Here is a 23669-nt window from a genome sequence, read left to right as displayed (position 1 = left end):
TCTGTGCTGTGAATGCTGATGTATATCTAGGTTAATGTAAGCCTTGTCTACTTGTCGACACTGAATATGAACATGCATATCCAAAATATACATAAAATCATTATACTGAGTAAAGCAATAACACGCGGCATGTATAAAAATATATTTTTTGATTAATTAGCAAATTAAAAAAATAATTTTCTCAATAATCACAATATAATGTTTGATAATGTTAAGATGCCAGAGTAAGTAACCTCTTGACTGAGGGTGTTTTAATTATTAAATGTTTGCACATTTTATATATTTTTATTTAGGTAACAAAGTTGATCAGAATATTAAGGGCATATTACATTCAATACATTTTCTACTGATTAAAATTACATGTTTTACAGAAAATATATACAGCTTTATTCTATAACCTACGGAAAATATTTCTCCCAAATGCCAAATAATTTATTTGCAGAAAATGAGAAATGGCTGAAATAACAAGATGCAGAGTTTTCAGACCTTAAATAATGCAAAGAAAACAAGTTCATATTCAGAAATCAGGGTGGAATAACCCTAGTATTTTAATTTTCCTCCACCAGACTTACACACTGCTTTTGGATAACTTTATGCCACTCTTGGTGCAAAAACTTACGCAGTTTAGCTTGGTTTAATGGCTTGTGATCATCTTCTTCACGATTATATTGCAGAGGTTTTCTATAAGTGCCTATTAATAGTACTCAATACTTTTCTTGTGGAACAAAACATTAATGGGTTCCTTTTTTTGGCTAATTTATTGCTAATTTAAATCCCACATATTATAATGTAGTTTAATAAAGAGTCTTACCTGGGAGTGTTGCTGTGTTAGTTTTCTGTAAGCTAAAGAGATTGGTAACCGCATAGCTTTTAGCTTTACACTCGCTAGTTCACAAGAGTTTCTCAACTTTTACCAGTAAAAATAAACAGATTCTTTATCTTTTAAAACCTGTTTAACTCTAGGTAAGTTAAGTTTAAGTAGTCTAGTTTGTTTTTATATGTGAACGGACAATGCAGAGAAGCTATGGCTAGCTGTTAGCATAACACGGATCCCTGTTTGTACACCCTGAGCTTCTTGGCATGCCGAGTCTGAGCTCCCCTCCTGCGGACACTGGCACAGGAAAAGCCGTGGTCATGATGAGGCCTGGCGGATGTAGACGTAAGTATTCTCATAATCAGAGTCTGGAGGCAAGAAACTGCTTTCTAGTATCAACAAAGGAGGAAGAAACCTCCTTATAAAGAGTGATTAACATTTAATAATATTTTTTTTTCTATTCAAGTAAAGAAAAGTTTGATGTAAAATGGCTAATTGTAGTAATGAAGACAATAATCAGAGGATGCAGGCAAAGCCATTTTAGCTAGAGAGAGCTTTAAAAACTGTAAACATATATTCACTGCTATTGGGCCCATAATATTTAAATAAACAAAAGTTAAAAAATATTATACTTAAATGATTGGGAAATTCAGATAATTTTGGACAAACCCTATTGGTACATTCATCAAGATATGTTGACACAATGAAAAACACCAGGTTAATATGATATTAATAGCAAAAACTTACACTTTTGCATGACAGCAATGTGAGATTTCTTTATTTAACCCTTAGCTAACAATCCCTATTTTACACATTCTTTATACATTATTCATTTACGTATTAAATCTACTTTTTTTTATCTTAAATATAATGTTACACAGCATATCTATGTCCAATACAGTGAGGCATACAAGTGGGTTTTCAGTGCCTTCTTGCTCTAAAACACATAATTCAAATTATCATCTTTTTGTCAAAAGTCAAAACCTATATTTAAGTCTCCTAAGTCCACAGGGACTTCTGCTGCCAAAGCTGCCAAAAACTTTTTTTTCCTCTGAAAAATATAATTAATTTCAAAGAGGTTTAAAGTGGAATCTTTTTCATCTTTTTTTTAAGCTAGATCTGTGTTGTGTAGATGTGTATAAAGCCATCAAGGGTGGCTTGGAATTAAACAGTTTGCTGTAGAGAAACCTGTACAGATTTAGATTTCTTTACAGGTAGGGGGTGACAATGTGTACAACAACTGCAACACAGACCATTTATTACATCTCCAGTATCACTAACCTACATGTTTTCTGGGTTTCATTTGTAATGTTGCTTATTTTGGTGGAAAAATAGGTGGATGTGCCCTTGGTGGAGCGGCTGTCTACAAACTGCAACCCTTTTACCAACCATTTATTTATGTATGGGTCTATTTATTAATTAGTGCCAATTGTGTTAGGAAAATAGCATTTAACGTTAATTAAACATATTGCACCTACTTATCTATATCAGTCTGAAACAAACTGATTGTGATAGACCAAGAGTATGCATGCAATCTCTTTCTCTCTCTCTCTCTATGATGATTTTTGGTGGTTGGCAAATTAACCAATGGACAACGACTTGAGTGAGACCCCAGGGACAGGACAGTGAAAGAGAGAGTGAGAGAGAGAGAGAGAGTGAGAGGGTGAAGACAGGAGGAAAGAGACTGGTGGTAATGGTCATTTAGCCATGCTTCTCTTTTTCCATTTCATAATCTAGCAGAGGAAGCAGAAGATACTGGTCCTCATTCAGAAGAGACAGAAGATACAGAAGAAGATTGGCTGATTTTTCCGCATTCCCTAAATAAATAGGAGCTTATCACACCTGTTTCCAGCTACTCCAGCTACTGCCTGATCCCAGTATGTTTTGCTTGGATAGCAGTTTCTTTACCTATGAGACGACCAAGTCAGTGGTGGTCAAAAGAAGATCACTGGGCATCATCAACCGCATTGCTCAGGCGCTCATCATCATATACTACATTGGGTAAGATCTGAAGAATGATCATTAATGTGTTGCATGTGTAATTGTAATAATTGTTTGAGTGGTGCTGGCAGTGATGAGAGTGCTTGGTAAATCTATTCTAGCAAATGTTCCGATAGGTTAGATCAAGTGTAGTGTAGTGCATTTGTAATGAAAATTATAAATAACACTGTAATTAATTTTACAATTAGAAAAAAAGGACTTTTACTCCCAAATGATACTGAAACTGGCAAAGAGTTTAGTTTGATGTGTACAAAACTACATTTATTAAATTAAAACAATTTTTGGTAACACTTTACAATAAGAGTCAGCAAAACAGTAATTATGACAGTAATAAACATTGTAAATGGTTAAGAAATGCTTAAATAGTCAATAATTGACATTGGTTAAGACATTATTATTATTAAACATTACTAAAATGTAATGGTTAGGAATGTTGTAGATAATTATTAGTTAAGACATTCTGTAGTGTTACCAATATTTTATTATTTTCAGTATAATATGCAAATGCACAAATGTACTGCATAACCGAAAGTGCATTTTCCTAAATGATTCTTAGCTTAAAAATGTCATAAACAATTGATAACAACAATGTGAATAGTAAGAATTGTGGTAGAAACGCGAATATATTGAAGAAAATTTTAACGCATAATATAAGGCCAAAACATAATGCCAAATCATCTAGGGTTTCCTCCTTGCTCAGCTCCCATAAAACTGAAAAGAGTTTGGCCTCTTTCTGATGGTCGATGCTGTATTATTGACTTCATTGACAATTCTGTTACCTGCTGGTCCTGAGATGACATTTTAGATTTGTTGGAGAACAGAACTTGTTCGGATATCCTGACCTAGCCATTTTGGCAGTTGTTTAATTTGTGATTTAAGGCCTCAGAGAGTTATTTGGATCTGAACATGGTGATCCTCTCATTTTAATCAGAAGTCAATAGCAAACCCAACTAAATGTCTGAGGTTTAATTAAGACAGGCCACTTAAAATTCTCTATGTTCTAATCATCTGTCTTTACACAATTAAAAAGTAATTCATGTGTGAGGGTTTCCTTACTAGACAATCACATTTTAACTAATTTTATAACCTGTTGTGTGTTTGAAGTGACAGTCTGTAAGATTTAGCTGAGAATTACTAATTGCACAGAGCATGCTTAAATAACTTTTAAAACATGTATTGTGGTGCAGTCTCTTTTTAACAAGATTTTTTACCTGTCCAGCTCTCTTCAGTTCTAATTGTGTTTTTCTTTGGTTTAACAATGTGTGAATGAACAAATGAAAACTGAGTTTGCTGTTCTGATTTCTCCTTGTTCACAGTAGCTCATGTTTCAGCACCTTTAGCAGCATCATGGTTGCTCAGGTAACCAGCAAAATCTGCTATAGCCAGAAGAAGGTCCTAGGACCTACCAGACCACTTTTTTTTTATTAATATAATTGGCTTTGCAGGGATGGTAGCAGAAGCATGCTGATGCCATTTATCATAATATTTTGTTCTACCACACAGGAACACTACTGCTTTTAATTTTAAATATTTTTTTAAATGCTGCATATTGTTCAAATGTACATATTTTTAGATACATAAAAAAGGCAAATTTTGACTTCTTGACTGTATTCACATTTATATGGTGTGCAATAACTGATTATTGAAACATGCAATCACTAATTCATCATTAGGCATTTTTACTGCATTGATTTTGGTGTCAGACAAATGCTTTCTGTCTGAGGGGAACATAATCAGTTTAATGTTCAAAAGCGATTATGTATGTTTTTCGCAGCGAGTCTGCAAATTCAAGAGATGTGTGAGTAGTGATCTGAAATCAGATAACCAGAGTAGTGGATGTTCTCCTCTGTGTGGTCTGTGTGTCTGTGTGTGTATCCATGTGTAGTTATATATTTATCCATGAGAAGGCCTATCAGGACCGTGATACGGGGATTGAGTCAGCGGTCATGACTAAAGTGAAAGGTGTTGGGAGGCAACACGATCAGCTGATGGACGTGGCTGACTACGTGCATCCACCACAGGTGGGCAACTTTCACACATCATTCTCTTTTGCTGTGGTGCTGGTGGCTCATCATGTACCCTGAAATTTGTGGCTTTTCACAGGGTGCCTACATGTTCTGCATCATTACCAAAATGATCAAGACACACAATCAGACGCAAGGACGCTGCCATGAGGTCAGTCTGTCAGGAACACAAACCATTATTGTATGGTACTGATATCATTCATAGTATACTGTATTAATTGTAATAGTTAACCCTTGTGTGGTGTTCATATTTTTGTTACTCGTTCACTTTTTTACTTGTATTTAATTCAGCAAATTTAAGCAATTCTACATTCAAATGCTTGCTTATGTTACATTTCTTTCAAAAAGTGCTACTCTTTTTTTATTAGTTTTTTAATAAAATGTAAAAGAAAATGAATTAAAAACAAGATTTGAGTAGAACATTTGTTTAGTTCCAAATTTACAAATGAAGCAATGTTTATTAGCCCTTGGCCAAACATACTGTATGTAATATAAATGTGTGTGGGGGGGGGGGGGGGTGATTGTACAGTGTGTGTTTATCGAAAATGTGTTTTGATATATGTTCCTCACAGTTAGAAAAAATATTTTTTTAGTATCATTTGATGAGAAATGAAAACGGGTCCCACAGACCCGAACACCACACAAGGGTTAAAGGTGGGTAACAATTGCTTACCTGTACTCTAAATTATGTAAAAGGATGGACTTTTCTGTATTTCTAAGTGGAAGTCCTTTTACTGTGCAGAAAGTAACTAATCTGACTGAGATTGTTCTCACATTTAAGATAAGATAAGAAAAGGATGTAGAAGGATGGAACTGCGATAAAGCTCCTTCACACACTTGAGGTGAAGCAGCCAGTTACTGAAAGAGCTACCCAGCTGCCAAAGTCTTAAGCAGGGGGTGGGATACATTCTCCAGCATGAATGAAAGCTTCTCTAACATCCTCCTATTTCCACCCCAACAGACCACTCCTTTAAAGATGGCAGATGCCACCCCTTTGTCAAAGAAGGCCAATATTATGTTTGAGGTGTAGTTTGAGAGAAAGCTAAAAAATTAAAATGAATAAAAACACCTGTTATAAACAATCTTTAATGGACTATGAAGTTTCCAAAAACCCAGCGCATTTAAACATGGTATAGTACATTTTGTCCTACTAGACCTGCCCACTGTCAACTGTAATCATATAAAAAACTGACCAACTGCACATTTCTTTAAATGGACTTTTAGATTTAAATGGACTATAACTGTTCCTGATAGGTTGATAGGTGCCGCGTGAAGTGCAGCGAAAATATCACTGTACCAACTATTGTCACGTCTTTGCCCTGTTTCCCTGTTGTTACCTGTCTGTGCTAGGGGTTTCTGTGTGTTTACCTATTCCTCGTGCCTGTCATTTCCCCTAGTGCTCTGTCTATTTTCATCTGTAGCTCCACCCCTGTGTTTCTCTGTGTCTTTATCTTTACTGTTGTCACCTGTGTTCATTTGTAGCTCCACCCCTCATTAATCAGTCCCCAGGTGTTTCCTGTTCCCTTTCCCGCCTTGTGTGTGTATTTAAGCTCCATTGTCCTCAGTGTTAGTTTATCGGTTCTTGTACGTGTATACGTCTGTTTCTGCTGCGTTTCTGTTTTGTTAGTTCTGAGATCCGGTTTTGTTTTATTGTTAGTTTGTTTGCTGTTTTCATTAAAGATTACTTGCATGTGCATCCGCTCTCAGTTTTTAAGAATCTGCCTGTACTAGTTTTGCATGTCAAAATATTGTGACAGATATTGTGTTTCATAAAAGTATATTTCAAAGTTTAAAAGCAACTAAAAATTTATTTAAAATGATATTTAAAACTTTATATTCCTCATTCTTATTTTTTAAATAATAAGCCATACCCATGTTTTTCTCTCACTTTCATCATTAGGCTGACAAGAAGTTCAATTGTTCCACTGATGCAGACTGTGAGAAATATCGCTCTTCAAATATGCCCAGTGGTATGTTTTTTTGAGGGTTTTTTTTCCTCTATTGTTAATGATATTTATTTATTTTCATTATATAATATTTGTTTTGTATTCTATCTGCCTGTTCTTTTACTGTAGGGGAGATTACAGGCAAGTGTTTGGGAGAATTTTCTCAGTGTGAGATAAAAGGCTGGTGCCCGTCGGAGGATGATAGTAATTCTAAAGACATGTAAGAAACATGCTCTTCTATCAAACGTTTACAATCCTTACTGTCTTTTTTTTAATTTGACAAATGTCTCTTTAGCACTTTCATCAGTATAGGCTTTTGAAATAAAAATGTTATTAAATAATTAGTGTTATTAGGAATAATGAGTTTTTGTGAAAACCTTATTTCTTTGTGTGCTTCCTACAAAAAACCCGAAAAAAGGCAAAGACCCAAAACAAACAGTCCCACACTAAAAGTGTATCCTAATGGAGCTTGTTCAAATCTTTCTGCCAGTGGAGAGAAAACCCAACATAGCTAAGATTCAGCTTTCTGACTCACCACAGTGGACCACGACATTGCTGCATGCATTAATATCTAGTCCAAATACTCAACACAACTTTAGAAATGGATTGTCCCATCTATCTTGCACCCTCTATCAGGCTTCACTCCAACTCCAAAATGAGCATGCTGACTGCGTCCCCTAAATGAAAATGCTGGCCGATGTTAAGCCTCACTCACAAGATAACACCTCACAACATATACGCTTGTGAGCATTTTCAAGCTCAAGTCTCCTGAGGTAACACTTGATTGTTACAATCAATTTACATACTTCTATCCCATTACTGACAACATGTCAGTGTAGAAGTGTGTGTATTTGGGACACAAGAAAACAAAGACATCCAGCATAGAGGAGAGTAATGAAATTAATTGAAATCACGCTTAATTGAAAAATTATTCTCTGTGTGTGTGTTTCTCCTTCATGTTGCTTCCATATGAGACTGGACATCATAATATGTTTTTAAAGGATCTTTCCAAGATCATAAAAATAATGGACATAATGTATAGGGTAGGGTAACTTTAGTTGGTGTGGAAGGTGGGGTTCTCTGGGTCCTAAATGTGACGTTTTTGTGGTACTGATACAACTATACCAATATATTATGGGCCAGACAGACATCAGCATTGTGTGCAGCCTATTTTGCTGAACCTCTATAAACTAAATGCAAATAACTGTAACCTACCTTTCTCTGCTGTGTCTGACTCGGGTTTGTCTTTCTCAGAACGGCCATGAAAGAGGTTGAGAACTTCACAATCTTTATCAAGAACAGCATTCGCTTCCCACGCTTCAACGTCAAAAGGTGAGTTGTTACTACACACAAATCACAACAGCAAAGATAATCCTGCATTTGACTCAGCATTAAATGAGCATCTTCTCTGTTTCAGAGGAAATATTGAGCCCGAAATGCAGGACAAAACATGTCATTACCACCCAGTTCACAACACATCCTGCCCCTTCTTCCGAGTGGGAGATGTGCTTAAAGAAGCCAACGCAAGTCTCAGTGACATTATAAAAAATGTGAGTTATACCTTATTCTCTATTAGACTTCTGCTTTGTGTCTGCAGCTCGCTACATAAACACTAAATCCGCCAAAAAATGAATTTTTCACTTTGTCCAACATGTCTGAAGGTTGTTCCTTTCTCCATAGCACTCTTAGGGTTAAGGTTAGGATTAGTAATATGAAGTCTATGAAGAAACAAGAGTGTGGCAAATATGGTTGGTTTGTTTTAATGTATTTTTTTTTTTAGTAATAGACATAACATACTCTAATTAAAAAAGTAATAAATTATGCACCCTGGATTACTATAAATTGTGTAATACAGTTATGTTTTAGATAGACTGTATGTTAATTTGTCACAAAAAGTCTGCCCAATTCCCACACTTTTATAGGGAGCCCATAATTGGCCCACCCACAATCTAGGCCATCTGCCAACCAGGCTCCATATTCTGTATTTTTCTGTTGATAGATGCAACAGTTGTGCCACTCAGGGTCAGGGGCTTTAACCTTCCTTTGATGATGTTTTTATGCTTTGCATCTATTTTTACAAATGAACACAATCAGACCTCTAAAATCTCTAAAAAACGTTTAGTTTAATCAGGCCGAAGTACTCTACAATCTCTTCATGGAACAGTGGTTGAGTTTAGCCAGGGTTGGTATCAGACTGTCTTTTCTGAGGACCGTGATAGTGTATCATGTAATCAGTGACAACTTTTAAAACATATACCATTCATAGGAAAATTCTAAACCTATAAACGCTTACAGTGCCACTCATATTAATTAACTTTAGAATGGGCAAGTGAATTTGCTGTATGGTAGTTATTTAAAATGAGCACCCATTAGTTTATCAGTCACTAACTGTTTTCAAAGGTCAATATAGGGCGCGTGACCAAGGAAGTGACTGGATGAATAATACCAGTTAACTAACCAGTTAACATCAGTGTGTTTATGTTTGTGTGTATGTTAGGGTGGAGAAATTGGGATCAACATAGCCTGGTTGTGCAACCTGGACTTGGGCGTGGAGAAATGTAAACCGAAATACAGCTTCACTCGGCTGGATACAGAAACTAAATTATCTCAGGGATACAACTTCAGGTAGCAGAACTGTACAGAGCACTCATTCACTCTTTTTTCACATCACTTATCACTCTTTTCCTTTCTTCCTTTTATCTCTCTCTCACATAAACACACAATTATATTGATAAACATTTTTTTCCTTTTAATATTAGGTTTGCAAAGTACTACATGTCAGCTGATGGCGAGGAGTTTCGGACACTTCATAAAGCTTTTGCCATACGCTTCGATATAATCGTGTCTGGTGATGTAAGTATATGTACAGAGCTGTGAAATAAGATTACCACCTTCCTAATGTCACATGTAAACGTTTTATTATCAAAATGATTACAAAATTGGTGGTATTGGTGGCCTTTTTTAGAGGGCACGGTTTAAAAACAGCACTTATTTGCACTATAATAACCTCCCACCAACTATTAAACTATCATGACGGTGGTCGTAAAGCTGCTTTGAATCTGCAGAACCTGGGTGGCTTGCCGTGACTGATGAAACCATAAATTCTGCTCTCTATCAGATAATGCTGAAAGATAGTTTGTGTTCGTCAGTTTGTGGCCTAAAGCTCCAGCCCAGTTGGGTTATGCATCAGGACAGTGATCCAAATCATACAAGCAGACCTCCAATCCACCTCTGGATGACATAAAATAATTTTTTGGGAGTTTTGAAGTTGCCAAGTCACAGATGCTGGATCCTGACCTTAAACAAGTAGATCCTGCTAAAAGACTCTTATGTTTGCCCAATTTAAAGAAAAGTGAGCCAGAATACACATTGAGGTTATCTCAAACCATGCACTAAATTTGTTGTTGCTAAGGATAGCACAGCTAGTATTATGTTTATTTTTTCACAGAGGTGATACAGGTGGAATTATTTGAATGATCTGAAAAAATAATGTTAACATGCCAAAAGTCATGGGATTGCAGTATGTAAATGTATTATGAAGTGTTACCTCAGGGGCAGCCCACACTTTAAGTTGTGAGTGAGGTGGAACACTGGCCAGTGTGCTCATGGCAAGGTGTTGTGAACTACTGTAGCTGGAGTTGGAGCGAGGCCTGATCGTGGGTGCTAGATGGATGGGAAGTTCCATGTCTGAGGTTGTGCGGGTGTTTAACTTTTTTTTTTTAGCACCCACAAAAGACATTGTATATTAACACTGACCCTGGACACGATACTAGATGTGTCATGTCAGTGTGTACTTTTTCACAGCACTGTTACTGTAAGTGTCCATTTATGTGTATGTGAACGCTGCCTAGAGCAGATATCTGCATGTGACTCTTGATCTCTTTCTCTAGGCTGGAAAATTCTATATAATCCCAACACTAATTAATATAGTTGCAGCGTGTACCTCGGTGGGCCTGGTAAGATCACACACACACACTTATACACATAGACAGAGATATTGATGTATTCAACACATACTCATTTACACACACACGCACTTTTCATCACTCTAATCATAATTCTTGTTGGCCGCAGGCAACAGTCTTCTGTGACATCATCCTGTTAAACTTCCTGAATGGATCAGAGCAGTACAAGGCAAAGAAATTTGAGGAGGTGAGTGTGTATGTGCTTAGAGTGCATGAGAAATTCCTGTTTCATCACTGATGTGCAAAGTTCTCTAATACATTACATGGACAAAGGTATTGGGACACATGCTCATTCATTGTTTTGTCATTGGCTGTTATGGAGATACATGTTTTTCATTGGACATTAACAATATACAGTATGAACACCTTTAGAAAAAGTAGTCTGTCTACTGACTACACCATTCATGTGACAAAATAGTAAACACCCACTTGGTTTTTATTTTTTATTTTTGGACTATTTATTATTGCTGCGCTTGTAAATGATAGTACTAGATTTTGAAGCATTGCTGTGAGGATTTGATTTGACACCAATATTTGATGCTGGATGATCACCACCATACCTCATCCCCAAGTATTGGCTGGAGCATTATCACTCCAGAGCGCTTAATAATGGGGGGCTTTTCGAATCTTATGCTGATGCCTGACAGTGGGCATTGTGACCTACAGTTTTTTTGTAAATGATTTTTTTGACTGCCTTTTGAAAAAATATTTTGAGTAATATTTTTGGTCTCTCTCTCTTATCTCTCTTTCAGGTTAGTGGTCCAGCACAGAGGTCAGAAAGTCATGAACTCAAGGGGAGCCAAATCACGTTTAAAGAGGAAGGAAAGAGCTGTAATGACTCTGGAGCTTATTCTTCTCATTCAGAGACACTTGTGTGTTCACACTGATAATTCTCACAAGATACTGCCGGTCACAATCATTACCGCCTACTGCACTGTCCACTGTGGATGGTAATGCCTTATATGACGTATTTGCAGTACATGTGTGACACTATGGTTTAATGAATGTAATGCCCAAACAACTTTGAAATATCAAAAATATCTCAAAATATCTCATCCATCTGGCACCCACTGTCAGGCATTCCCAATCCATTCCCTGTTGTAGCATTTTATAATCAATTTACATTCCACTATCCTGTGACTTTTGGCATGTCAGTGTATTGCTGTAGATACATTTACTCTTTCCTTACCATAAATGAAGTGTGCTTTAAGTAAAAAATATAAACAAGACAATCAAATACTTTATTAAATGTTTTATAGAGGACACCAAATGATGTAAAGATCATTAAGAAATGAGTAGCAGTGTATGTTGTATTATTGTGTGAAAAACAATAGTGAATTGGTTATAAAATATTAATTACTTCCTGTTCTGATCTCTATTTCTCATTTTGAGATTGCTGTATAAATATAAGAGTACTTAACTTATTTCTAGTCACTGTATGTATTGACTGTGTCTCTTACTGCTATTCAACAACACTTTAGAGTGTATTTCTAATTTCTGCTTATTTTTCTTTTAGAATATAACCAGTTCTATATTTTAAAGGACAACAAATTCTTACCACAATCTTAAAATGAGAAATAGTGTTGTTAAATAAACACAGATATTGCAGTAGAACCATATACACTATTTCATATATAACAATGTATTATAGTGAGAAATAGTGGAAACTTCCTTTCATATCAATTTTCCTGGAATACCACAGATCTTAAAATAGATGCATGTTTGGAATTCCTAGATTCCATGTGTTGAGCTAACATTTTTACAGACAAAAACAGAAATATATGAAAATAAACTTAAACACTGTACTTAATACATACACAATCTGCATAAATACCATTAATTATACATTCAAACACCACTTGTATCACTAACAGTTGATTTTTAGTCTCGTTCTTGGGATCTTACACTATGCACAAAATTGTCACACCAGATTATACTAATTAATTAACTAGTTACTTATTAATAAGCTGCACAAGTGCTGAATCAGGAAGAGTAGAAAAAATAGTATCCAGAGCATGGAGCACTTACCCAAGAGCACCAACTAACGTGGGACATTATACATCTATAAAACATTCATTCAAGGACATCCAGATTTGACTGGACATTGACAATTGCATAATAAAAAGTAAATTCATTGCTATTTTTAATTACTTTTTTATGTTAAAAAAATGTTTTAAAGACTTTAAAACATGGGGATGGTCATCTTACTCATGTCTTATAAACGGAAAACACTACTCTAGGATTTACAAAAGCTCCTTATGTAATTGTGATAAGTGGGATAAGTGGCTTCCTTAAATAAAAAAAACGGAAAACATTGGTTGCCATTTCTATTTTAAAGTATTTTTTCTTGTTTTATAAAGAATTAATTAATATTTAATATCATTGTGTTGCTATATCATTGCTGTCTCCAGCAAGTTATGGTTATTATGAAAAAGATACCTACAAAATGCATTTCCTGAGGGAAACACTGGATTGTTGCTAAACTCATTTTAATCTATTTTTAATCTTAAAAACCCAGCTGTACTTCTATTTCAGATGTGGGTCAGTTCTGACTTTAATCTGTTGAATCTGTGTGTTTTTGAGGACACTGCTATATCAGATGAATGATTTTGAACTTTTGAGCTTTGTTGGAGTGCTCAGCATTTGTGGAAATTTAAACTTGGACTTCCTTTTAGTCTTGGTCCTGAGAGCCACAATCCAGTTTGGAAAGGATGGGCGTGACTGCGGCTCTTCATGATAGTTAGCTTCAACTTTACCATGTGTATCATTGTCATCATTGCCGTTATCAATATCATAATCATCATCGTCGTCGTCGTCATCATCTTCGTCATCGTCATCATCATAATCCTCATCTTCATTATAATTATCATAATCATAGTTTTCTTCCTCATCCTCACCTTCATCCTCGTTCAGAACAAGATGGGGTAGATAAGTCACTTCCTCTGCAAAGTGCACACGGCGAGTGTCCTCCAGTCTCCTCTGAGAGGGAAAATAAGAAAAGTTGTGATCACACACACTGATCAGCTGTAACATTATACCACCTATTTGGTTCTACACTCCTTGTGTCCATTTTATCAGCTACTTTTATGCAGCTTATATAGAGACACAGATAGATAACAGTCTATTTTAATAGTTATAGACAAAGTGCACCTTTATTCTGGACGATGGATGAAGATACAAAGAGGTGGTGTTAATGTGTTGGCTGGTCTATTTATGTACTATGAGGAAGCCTGGCAGGGAATGATATGAAATTTTCTGTTTATTACCTTTGCTTTTTTTGGTCATTATATAAAAAAATATCTACTATATAGATGCACTTTGATTAATTGATCACACCCCTCTACCTCATCTATTAGAACGACATTAACCCACTAGGCTTTAGAGCTGCAGTTCAGGGCCCCGGCCACTAGAGGGCTCATCTGACCAATATTTACCGAAAAACTAAATCTTAACTTTAGGTCTTCATCCAGGAGGCATTATTAACATTAACACTATTTAGATAAAAGTATTGGGACAAGGAAATTAAAAAGTCAAGGGAATTCAAATGGTGACTGCTTTAGTAGGAGGAACTGTCTCAACTGACCAGAAAGGGCTTTCCACAAAATTTTGAAACATTGCTGTGAGGATGTGATTTTATTAGCAAGTGACAATATAAGTGAAAATTCCTGATTTTACCTCTGGAATATAATCAAGAGGAAGATGGATGATCACAAGCAAGCCATCAAATCAAGCTAAACCGCTTGAATTTTTGTTCCAGGAGTGGCATAAAGTTATCCAAAAGCAGTGTGTAAGACTGGTGAAGGAGAACATGCCAAGATGCACGAAAAACTATGATTAAAAACCAGAGTTACTCTACCAAATATTGATTTCTGAACTCTTAAAACTGTCCGTAGTTTAAAGAATAAAACAACAATGTTTATTTTACTCAAACATATACCTATAAAAAGCAAAAACAGAGAAACTGATTCAGAAACTGAAGTCTCTTATTTTTTCCAGAGCTGTATTTTCAGTGGTACTGACAAATATAATTATACAAAAATATTAAGATCACTTCATGCCTTAATTGAGAACAACCATACAAAAACTCATAGTGCTAGTGGAAAAATATGTAAACCCCTGTGTTAATGAGAGTCTTATATTAGCATACCTGGAGTCTTGCTAGTTTGGTGGTGTGGACTGGAGCTAATATGGCTTTTAAAAACACTCAAACTTTTTTAGATTGCTCCACACAAAAATAATACATGGATTTGAGACATATCACGCCAAATAAAGCTTACAGAGGATCTACAATCAAAAATTGTTAACTTACATAAAAGTAGAAAGGGTTAAAAGTGGATTTCAAAGACTTTAAAAATCCACCAGTCTACAGGAGACAATTTGGGACTGTGGCTACTCTGCCAATAAGTGGACACCCAGCCAAAATGTCCCCAAAAGCACAGCAGAGAATCATCAATTAGATAAAGAAATTGGTACAGGCTAACACCTGTGTTTATGAGGCTACAATCCATAAACCTTGAACAAGCAGGGTGTCTATGTCAGACCACCATGAAGGAACCCACAGAAGTTTGCGAAAAAGCACACTGACACTTTACAATGTTACTAGCAAAATGTTTTTTGGACAGAGGAAACTGAGATTGAACTATTGCTGCACATGATCTGGCATAAAAAGGTACTGCACTGCACATGACCCTGAAAAAATCATCCAAACTGTAAAGTTTTATGAAAGAAACATCATGACTTGGGCCTGATTTGCTGTATTAGGGCCTAGTCAGCTTACAACCATTAAGGGGAAGATGAATTTCAAGTGTATCAAATATATTTGGAATAATATTTTGAAGGATATTGTAAGAGTGTCTGTAAATCAGCTGAAACTCTTTAAAAGTTGGATAATGCAACAGACAATGACCCAAAACATCGGAGCAACAGAATGACTGTCTTTTGAAATGGCCAAGTCAGAGCCCAGATCCCAGAGACAATGGATTGACTTGAAAAGAGATGTACACTTGAGGCAGCCAAGGAGTATGACAGCTGTTCTACCAGGAAGAATTGGCAAAAATTCCTCCTTAACTATGTGCATGTTTGTTCCAAAACTACAGGAAGTGCTTTGTTGAGCTTATTGCTGCCAGGTGGATCACAGTGATTGATTGGTTGAAAAGGTTTCACTTACTTTTTCCACTACCACTTTGAGTGTGAATGAGTGTGTTCAAGACCTACAAGATTTTATATTTATATATTATATATATACTTATATATACATTATATTCGTCCATACCCTTGACTTGGATGTAGATCAGATCACATTTTATGACATATTTATGCAGAGAACCATGAAATTAAAGTTAAAATGTAAAAAAAAAAACATTAAACACACATTTATTGCCACTGTAGGGCACTATTATTGGGGACAGAAGGTAGTAAGTCATTTTGGACACGTCATTATTTGTAAGACAGCAGATTGTCTTACATAAACAATCTGAATGTTGGGCTCTGTCTCAATTGCATAATATACACTTATAATATAAGGTACTGTATATACTTTATAATAATTTGACTTGACTTGACTAATCTTTATATTGCGGTGTTTGGCAGGTTCATAAACAAAACATTAAAATATATTAACAGGAAGTTATGAAGCATATCTATTCCAACATATGTCACTGCATATCCCCCACCCACCATTGCTGCCAAGCTTGAATCTTTACTCACTTTTTATTTTATTTATTTTCTTCTAAAATTGTGACAGAGGTGAATTTTAAGTATATATGATAGATATCTGAGAATACACAACTTTGAGATTTTATTGGTTGAATTTGTCCTGCAAACTAAATACTCTATAGGTTGGTATTTACATGCAATTGGGACACACTCTTTTTCTTCCTCAGAGAGGTTGCATGTAAATCTTTAAACCAAAAAACACAATGGATTATGGCCATGTTCATCATTTGTACACTATGCAATATGATGCATTATTGCGGCACAACCCCAATGTTGTGCACTAATAGGGCATAGTTTTGAATACAGCTATGTGTCCACCATAAATCTCCTTACCTTCTTGACTACAGTCTCTGTAGATGCAGTGGACTCAGAATCCTTGGAAACAGAGTGCTGAGGGGAGGAGATGGAGGACTCGGGCTGTAGAGAATAGAGGGGTATTATAGAATTATCTCTCCCCCTTTCCACTTCTCCATTCTCTGAGCTTCCGTTCAGGGTGCAGTGGCCTCTCTTCCGGCTCAGCGTCCCATGAGACCCACTGTCCTTCGGCTGGGAAAGTAAGATAAGACTTATAAAATATATATATATATATATATATATATATATATATATATATATATATATATATATATATATATATATATATACACACAAACATATATAATATATACAGTATTAAAAATAACTAAGAAATATTGACAACAAAGATTTGACAGATGTTTAACCATTTTTACAAAAGAGCATTAAGCTGAAACACTGCTGAAATGTGAGCTGAATACTGAATGGATAATTAAGCTTGTCAATAGCATTTTAAAAAGATGATCTCTTGTAACCATTTAGCATTTTCTGGCTTACACTGGCTTGAATTTCTTCAATACACTAATTTGTAGAGGGTCATACCTAATTTTACTTAGAGAGATTTTGTATGGATTTTTACTTTTTTGAGTGTTCATCTATTATATAATTTTATTTATATATTTGTTCTGTTTCTTCTTTTCTTCTTCTTCTTCTTTTTCTTCTTATTATTATTATTATCATTATTATTAGTAGTAGTAGTAGTATTAGTATTATTTCTGTCCAATGAAAAACAAGTATCTGTGTCTACATAACATGAACACACAAACGGTTCCTTACACTGTGACAAAATAAATTCTCCAATATGACCTAAAATAAACTCTTTTGACTTTACTTTCATTGAAAGTTAAGAAGGTTTAATCTATCTCCTGTAAAGTTGCTGTTTTGGAGATTGGAGATTGTTTTACATTGGACAACGACATAATAGTATTAGTGTAAGTGTATATTTATGGATATATTCATGTATTATGTATTGGTCACACTTTGTTTGGGATAGGTAGACTTTGTCAATAACAATAATGTTTTTTTTTGTATCTTTGTTTGTGAAAATAAATTAACAAAGAAAGTAATATTTAATGAATTGGTCACACCTCTCACATTTGGGCTTTTTTTTTTTTTTTTACTATATTTCATACCAAAATTTTTCAGAACAAGCTGAATTAAGACGTGTATTTTGATTCTAGACTAATACACTCTTAAAGGTAAAGATGTCACAGATCTTTGTGTAAGTCCATGAGAGAATTCTATTAATACATGATATATGGCCAAATTTAATAGGAGTAGGATAGGAGTATTTTGCCCCTTTCACCTATGTTTTATATTCATGGAGAATATGAAGATTTTTTCTTGCCACTTTTATTTAATTTCAATTTCTGTTGATTTTTAGTATATTTTAATTTCTAGAAATCATACTGTACAGAAATAGGTGCTGTCTCAAGCCATACCTGAAGATATGACAAGTCCAAAAGAGGAATAACATCTTCATGCTGCACAGTTTCTGCTTGTGTTTGGTTTGGTTTAGGCAGTTGTGACTGGTTCAGAGTGTGTTGATTGGATGGCGACTCCTGAATACTTGTTTCTGCTGTTTTTGGCTGACAGTTTTGATGCATGTGACAGTTTTGATGCAATAACTGTGGCTGGTATTTTTGTTGTTTGTCATTTTCTGATTGGCTGAGACCCAAATCCATGCTGTGCGACTGGTCTAAACTCCAGTCAAAAAGTTCTGATTGGTCCTTGAGTAACTGGAAGGTTTGAGAGAAGGGCAGAATGAAGTCTGGAGTCTGTGTTTGGTCCATGGTGTGGTCAGAGGTGTGGTCAGAAGTGTCCATATCCTGCTGTAAACTGTCTGAGCTGATTTGTGATGAATCGGTTCTCAGATCTGAGGCATGTGGCCATTTAAAATCCCACATACTTCCTGTGTTCTGCTCTGCTTGATGTGATTGGCTAATATTGCTTTGTGAGTCTGTGGCTTTGTCTTGTTTGATGCAAGTGGGCTCTAATTGGCTGCTGGTACTGGACGGGAAGAACTTGGCCCACTCCTGACTGGTGAAAATCTCCTCCATCAGGTTAAAAGAGTCAAATGAGAATATGGGTTCACTGCAGGAAAACACAGCATAAGTTATGCATGTATGGACATGTATTGTAATGTAATGTATCTACTGTAATATAGGTCTAAATTACTCACTCTCCATTCTCCCTCACCCACTATTACTCAGTCACACACACACACACACACACACACACACACACACACACACACACATACACACACAGCAAAAACTCAGAGGGTGTGTTGGTTTCAGAAAAGAGAGTGACAGCGGTGTTGTTTAGGATGACAGCTGTGGTATGATAAATACGCCTGATTCATATTTCAGCAGAACAATGTCACTGCTATTGAATTTGTATTTACCTCATGTGATCGAGGGGGCTGGGAGGGGCTTTATCAGGCCCATTGTTGATTGGCTGGTGCTGGTCAATCCTTTCCTCGTCAATAAGTGCAGCAGCAGTGTTGGTGGAGAGTGCGTTTTCATTGGAGGTGTTGGGGCTGGTTGGGGTGTTTGGACAGTGGTTGCTCTGAATAAAGAAGAAAATAATGAAGAATGATCGTAAATCTGATTATAAATCTGCTTAAATTAAATAAATAAGCGCGTATGTATGAGTCAGAGTCTCAGTAAACATCTATAAGTAAAGACAGAACTTTCATATTTGTCTATGACAAATAAGTTTGCTTGGTTTTTATAGCAGCCCACACACAGAGCAGTCCACCGGGAACTGTCCTATGTACTCCCTATGGCCAGTCGATCTTTGGTTCTCACATAAGTTTCACCAAAGCCTCCAACCTTATGCTGCTTTAAAGTGTTGTCTAAAACGCGATAATACTATTTGTATTCTACAAACTTTGTAAACTGCAAACTTTCACCTTTGTTTTCAAACTAAGTTTAATCAGTTGGGATATAAAATCTTTATGCATAGTGGGAAAAAATGCAGATTTTTCTTCTTCATCTGTTAAATATGGGGGTGTATAAGTCACCCTTTTAGATTGTTTTGCACGCATGGAAAAATAAATTATTTAAATGCAGTAATATCACCACTAATGTTGATTCAAATTTACCTGCAACATTTAAGCCTAACCAGTTTGGTTTTGTGTTACCAATACATTGTTTGTTCTACACTTGTGGCTTTAATTAATGTTCTAATGGTCCGTGAAGAAAGTTCATATTGCTTGTGTTAGAGATAATGCTACTAAGCATCACATTTATCATTGAAAGATAAGAAGGCTATGATAAAAGGCCTAAAATAGACTGAAAGGGTTGCCACTCTCATCTTTTATTCATCTTTATTCACTTTCTTCACCTATCCAGTAAGCAAATATCAATTAGACTTTATCTATTTATTAAAACAACAGTAAACATGTTGAAAAAATAAATTATGCCATTATTCAAAAGCTCAACATTGTTACTGATATTAAAGGGTTTTTTATAGAGTATTTTACAGCAGGATAATTATACCAAACTTTCATTAAAATCCCCAAAGCAGTGCAAGCTGGTTTTACTGTGGCTGTTCAAACAAAACTTCCTAGAAAATACTTAAAAATAGAACTCAAAAGAGCAGCACGTTCAAGATAGCCCAAGAATCCCACAGAACCAGAACTTTTTGAAAAGAAGAATGGACATAAATCCTCCAAACAAGAACAGAAACAAGATTAGCTGGATTAAAAGGTGTTGAAAGTAAGGAAAACTTTCCTTACTTTTACAACTATTGACCATGCATCCCAAACATTTAGATCTGTGCTTTTCCTTTATAAAAGTTTAAAACTGTAAAAAAAAAATGGAAATACAAATATATTCTTGCTTAAAATATCATCTTTATGCCATTTTATGACTTCAGGTCATCTTTACTTTCATCTTTTTGAGTTGCCAAAATTTCTTCATGCCTCTGTAAGTAGATGCATATACTGACATGCCAGGAACTAGTATAATTTCCCATTACATTTTTCATATTGAATTAAAGCTAAAGAACACTGTATTAACCTAATGAGGAACATGTATGTGTGTCTGGTCTCCTTCATTGAATATGAATGTGATTGTGATTAAGCTTGTTTGTTCTCATGGATAATTCTAGCCAGACACTGCTGGTCACTATTATAACCACCCACTGCAGTGCTGTACACTTAATTTCAGTGTATTTGTCACGTCGTATATATGTATATTTCTTTATTTTTAAGGCATATTAAAGAATAGATTCAAGAATCTTAAAGTTTAAACTCACGTTAGGCACTTCTTTTGGTTCCTCTTTCTGTTTGGCACCTCTTTCTTTCTTGTGTCTCTCCTGCCATCTTTCTTTCACCTTCTGGGTCCATCTCTTCTGTCCTGAATTGCCCCATTTCCTCTTACTGGTCCTTGTCATTGGCGTCTGTGTCATTTTGTCTTCAGCATTTATACTGTCCCTTCTGGAGTCCCCTACACCTCCATTCCACACACCACTGAGACCATTTCGCTCCTGTGATGCTCTTCTGCCTGGGGTGGGTGGTGTGGGGGGTGGGACTGAGGAGCTGGGGGAGTTCAGGGTGGTCTGTTCTAATGTGTTTGTGGAGGACATGCTACGTCTGTCATCACTCACCTTTCTCAGAGTAAATTTGAGTTGCTTTCTCTCCCATTTGGGGAGATCATCATCATTCATTGACCAAGAAACAGGTTCTGGTGATGTAGGTGAAGTCCCAGGACTATGAGGCTCGCGAGATGTTTGAAGACTCCATGGACTCCCCACGTGTCTCCAATTGGATGGAGAAGTTCTTTGCTGCTTAGAATCAATGGAATCACCAAACTGGTACACAGCTGAACCTTCTCCAGACCCGCCATTAAGCTTCACATTTGAAGAAAGAGCTTGCTCTTGGTTGTGTGTCCTTTCAGTTTGGGTCTGGAGTTTCAGTCTTTGGAGCATTGACTGCAGCAAGGTCTGAGTGTCTGAAACAGGGCTCGACTGGGCCATCTTGAAAGTGAAAGCCTGCCTTACATGTTTTTTGCACACTCTCAAAGACCTTCAACACAACCAGATACCAGCAAAGTACTACATCCCTCACATACTCACATACACATCAATCAAATCCTGAGGCACATCCCACAGCAAGTCAATATGCTTCAGTTTTCCAGTTTTCTTACTTCCAGGTTCTTCATTATATTCCACTCATAACTCCTCACACTGTAGCTCCACAGTACCTCCTGGTACCTCCACACTGCTGCAGTTCCTTCTACATTCTGCTTCAGCTTCTCAAAAAGAGTGAGAAGAGTGAAGTGTGTCTGAGAATTGGCCCCTATTATAGGAAGGAATCATCAGTGTACAGAGAGAGAGAGAGAGAGAGAGAGAGAGAGAGAAAAGGCCAGGCCAGTCAGATAGGTAGGTGTGTTAAAGACAGACCCAGACAGACAAGAAAGACGAGTACGTCAAGTTGACATCTCTCCTTCTTCTATGGCATGTATATCACTGTTTCTATTTTTTTTCTTCAGGTCACTGTCACTGCAAAACCAGAGCTGTGTTTTAATTTGCCAATACATTGGAAGAATAATCCAATATATAACGTATATGGTATATCTTTAAGTAAAATGAACATTGTTTTTTTTAATTCTATAAACTATGGACAACATTTCTCTAAATAAAATAAAAATATTGCCATTTATAGCATTTGATTTCAGAAAACCAGAAATAGCGCAAATAACAAAAAAATGCAGAGCTTTCAGAACTTAGTTACAGAATCTATAATTAGACAAGTATTTAAACTGATAGACTCATCTGTTTTTCAAACTAAAAAAAATGATTACTCATTGTTTTCATTCCACTCATTGTTTTCAAGCCCAATTACATTCTGTCATGAAATCACTCCAACACCATGCATAGAGTATTCCACGTTTGCTTTATTTTCCACTAACTAGTACAGTGTGAGCTAACTTAACCCGCCAAGGAAGCCAAACCCCCCAGCCAACTCCTGAGCTGCCCACCAGGGATACTGGGTATTGTAGTATGGAAACATATAACACACATCACCACACATTCTAAATATGAAAACTAATGTTTAATGTTTATTTTTTTTTTTTTTTATAAAACAAATGTTAAACCAAGTGGGTTCAAAAACAGGTGGAAAACGAAAACGGGTGCGAAACGGAAAACAGGTGGAAAATTAAAACGGGTGCATAATGGAAACAGGTGCAAACTGAACACGGGTGGGAAACAAAAACGGGTGTAAAGCGAAAACGGGTGGAAACAAAGATCACGCCAGGCATAAGCGAGGAAAACAACAGGCAGGGTAAACAAAGGCTATCCTGGGACGCAAGACAAACACAATGGAGAGAAGCACGAGGGAGGAGGAACCAGGGAGAGAGGAGCAGGGGCGTAGCAGCAAATTCTGGGCACTGTACACTATTAATGTCATTGGGCCCCTATTCATGCCAGTACACAATGAACATGAAAAAAAAAATAGGATTTTTATGGGCAGTTAGGGTAGTTAGGTTCACTTTTAGGTTCACGACAGGGAACACCCACTGAGGAAACTAGTTAGAAACATTTTAAACTCAGTGCTGTATCAGTTTAGCTAACTACATACCCAGTCACAGTAGCAATACTGCTAGTAGCTCCTTTAGTGATTATAACCGTTTTTTGTAATAAAAATAAAACATACAGAAATGTTTTATTTGCTCTTTAGAGAAATATTCATTCTACTTTCTAAAATTAAAAGAATACCACAAATAAGTAGTTAATAACTGCTTTAAATTTGAGATTTTAACCGTGTAGCTTTATTCACCTGTATTCATGTAGGACTCCCTCTAGCGGTGCACAGTAATTTTCTGATATATCAGGGGTG

At 36.1% G+C, this 23669-nt stretch overlaps 2 protein-coding genes across 2 annotated transcripts; one reads left to right on the top strand and one right to left on the bottom strand.

Moving 5' to 3' along the window:
• Window positions 1-840: 840 nt before the first annotated feature.
• Window positions 841-13064, top strand: p2rx3a (purinergic receptor P2X, ligand-gated ion channel, 3a). Its single transcript, XM_049483937.1, has 13 exons — window positions 841-1159; window positions 2552-2815; window positions 4701-4836; window positions 4919-4990; window positions 6740-6809; window positions 6915-7005; window positions 8040-8117; window positions 8203-8335; window positions 9283-9410; window positions 9545-9638; window positions 10676-10741; window positions 10860-10937; window positions 11503-13064. Exons 2-13 carry the CDS (start codon window positions 2694-2696, stop codon window positions 11635-11637), a joined length of 1203 nt encoding a protein of 400 aa, XP_049339894.1. The 5' UTR covers window positions 841-1159; window positions 2552-2693; the 3' UTR covers window positions 11638-13064.
• A 27-nt stretch (window positions 13065-13091) lies between these two features.
• zgc:113229 (uncharacterized protein LOC550612 homolog) lies at window positions 13092-22377 on the bottom strand. The gene is made up of 5 exons (XM_015601895.3): window positions 21086-22377; window positions 19227-19390; window positions 18262-18913; window positions 16799-17011; window positions 13092-13729 (listed from the first exon to the last, which is right to left on the bottom strand). Exons 1-5 carry the CDS (start codon window positions 21803-21805, stop codon window positions 13346-13348), a joined length of 2133 nt encoding a protein of 710 aa, XP_015457381.3. The 5' UTR covers window positions 21806-22377; the 3' UTR covers window positions 13092-13345.
• Window positions 22378-23669: the final 1292 nt, after the last annotated feature.

This window comes from Astyanax mexicanus, chromosome 10 (genome assembly GCF_023375975.1).
Source record: "Astyanax mexicanus isolate ESR-SI-001 chromosome 10, AstMex3_surface, whole genome shotgun sequence".
NCBI classification, from domain to species: domain Eukaryota; kingdom Metazoa; phylum Chordata; class Actinopteri; order Characiformes; family Acestrorhamphidae; genus Astyanax; species Astyanax mexicanus.
The sequence above is the reverse complement of the archived record's forward strand: the minus strand, read 5'-3'. Positions and strand labels throughout refer to the sequence as shown.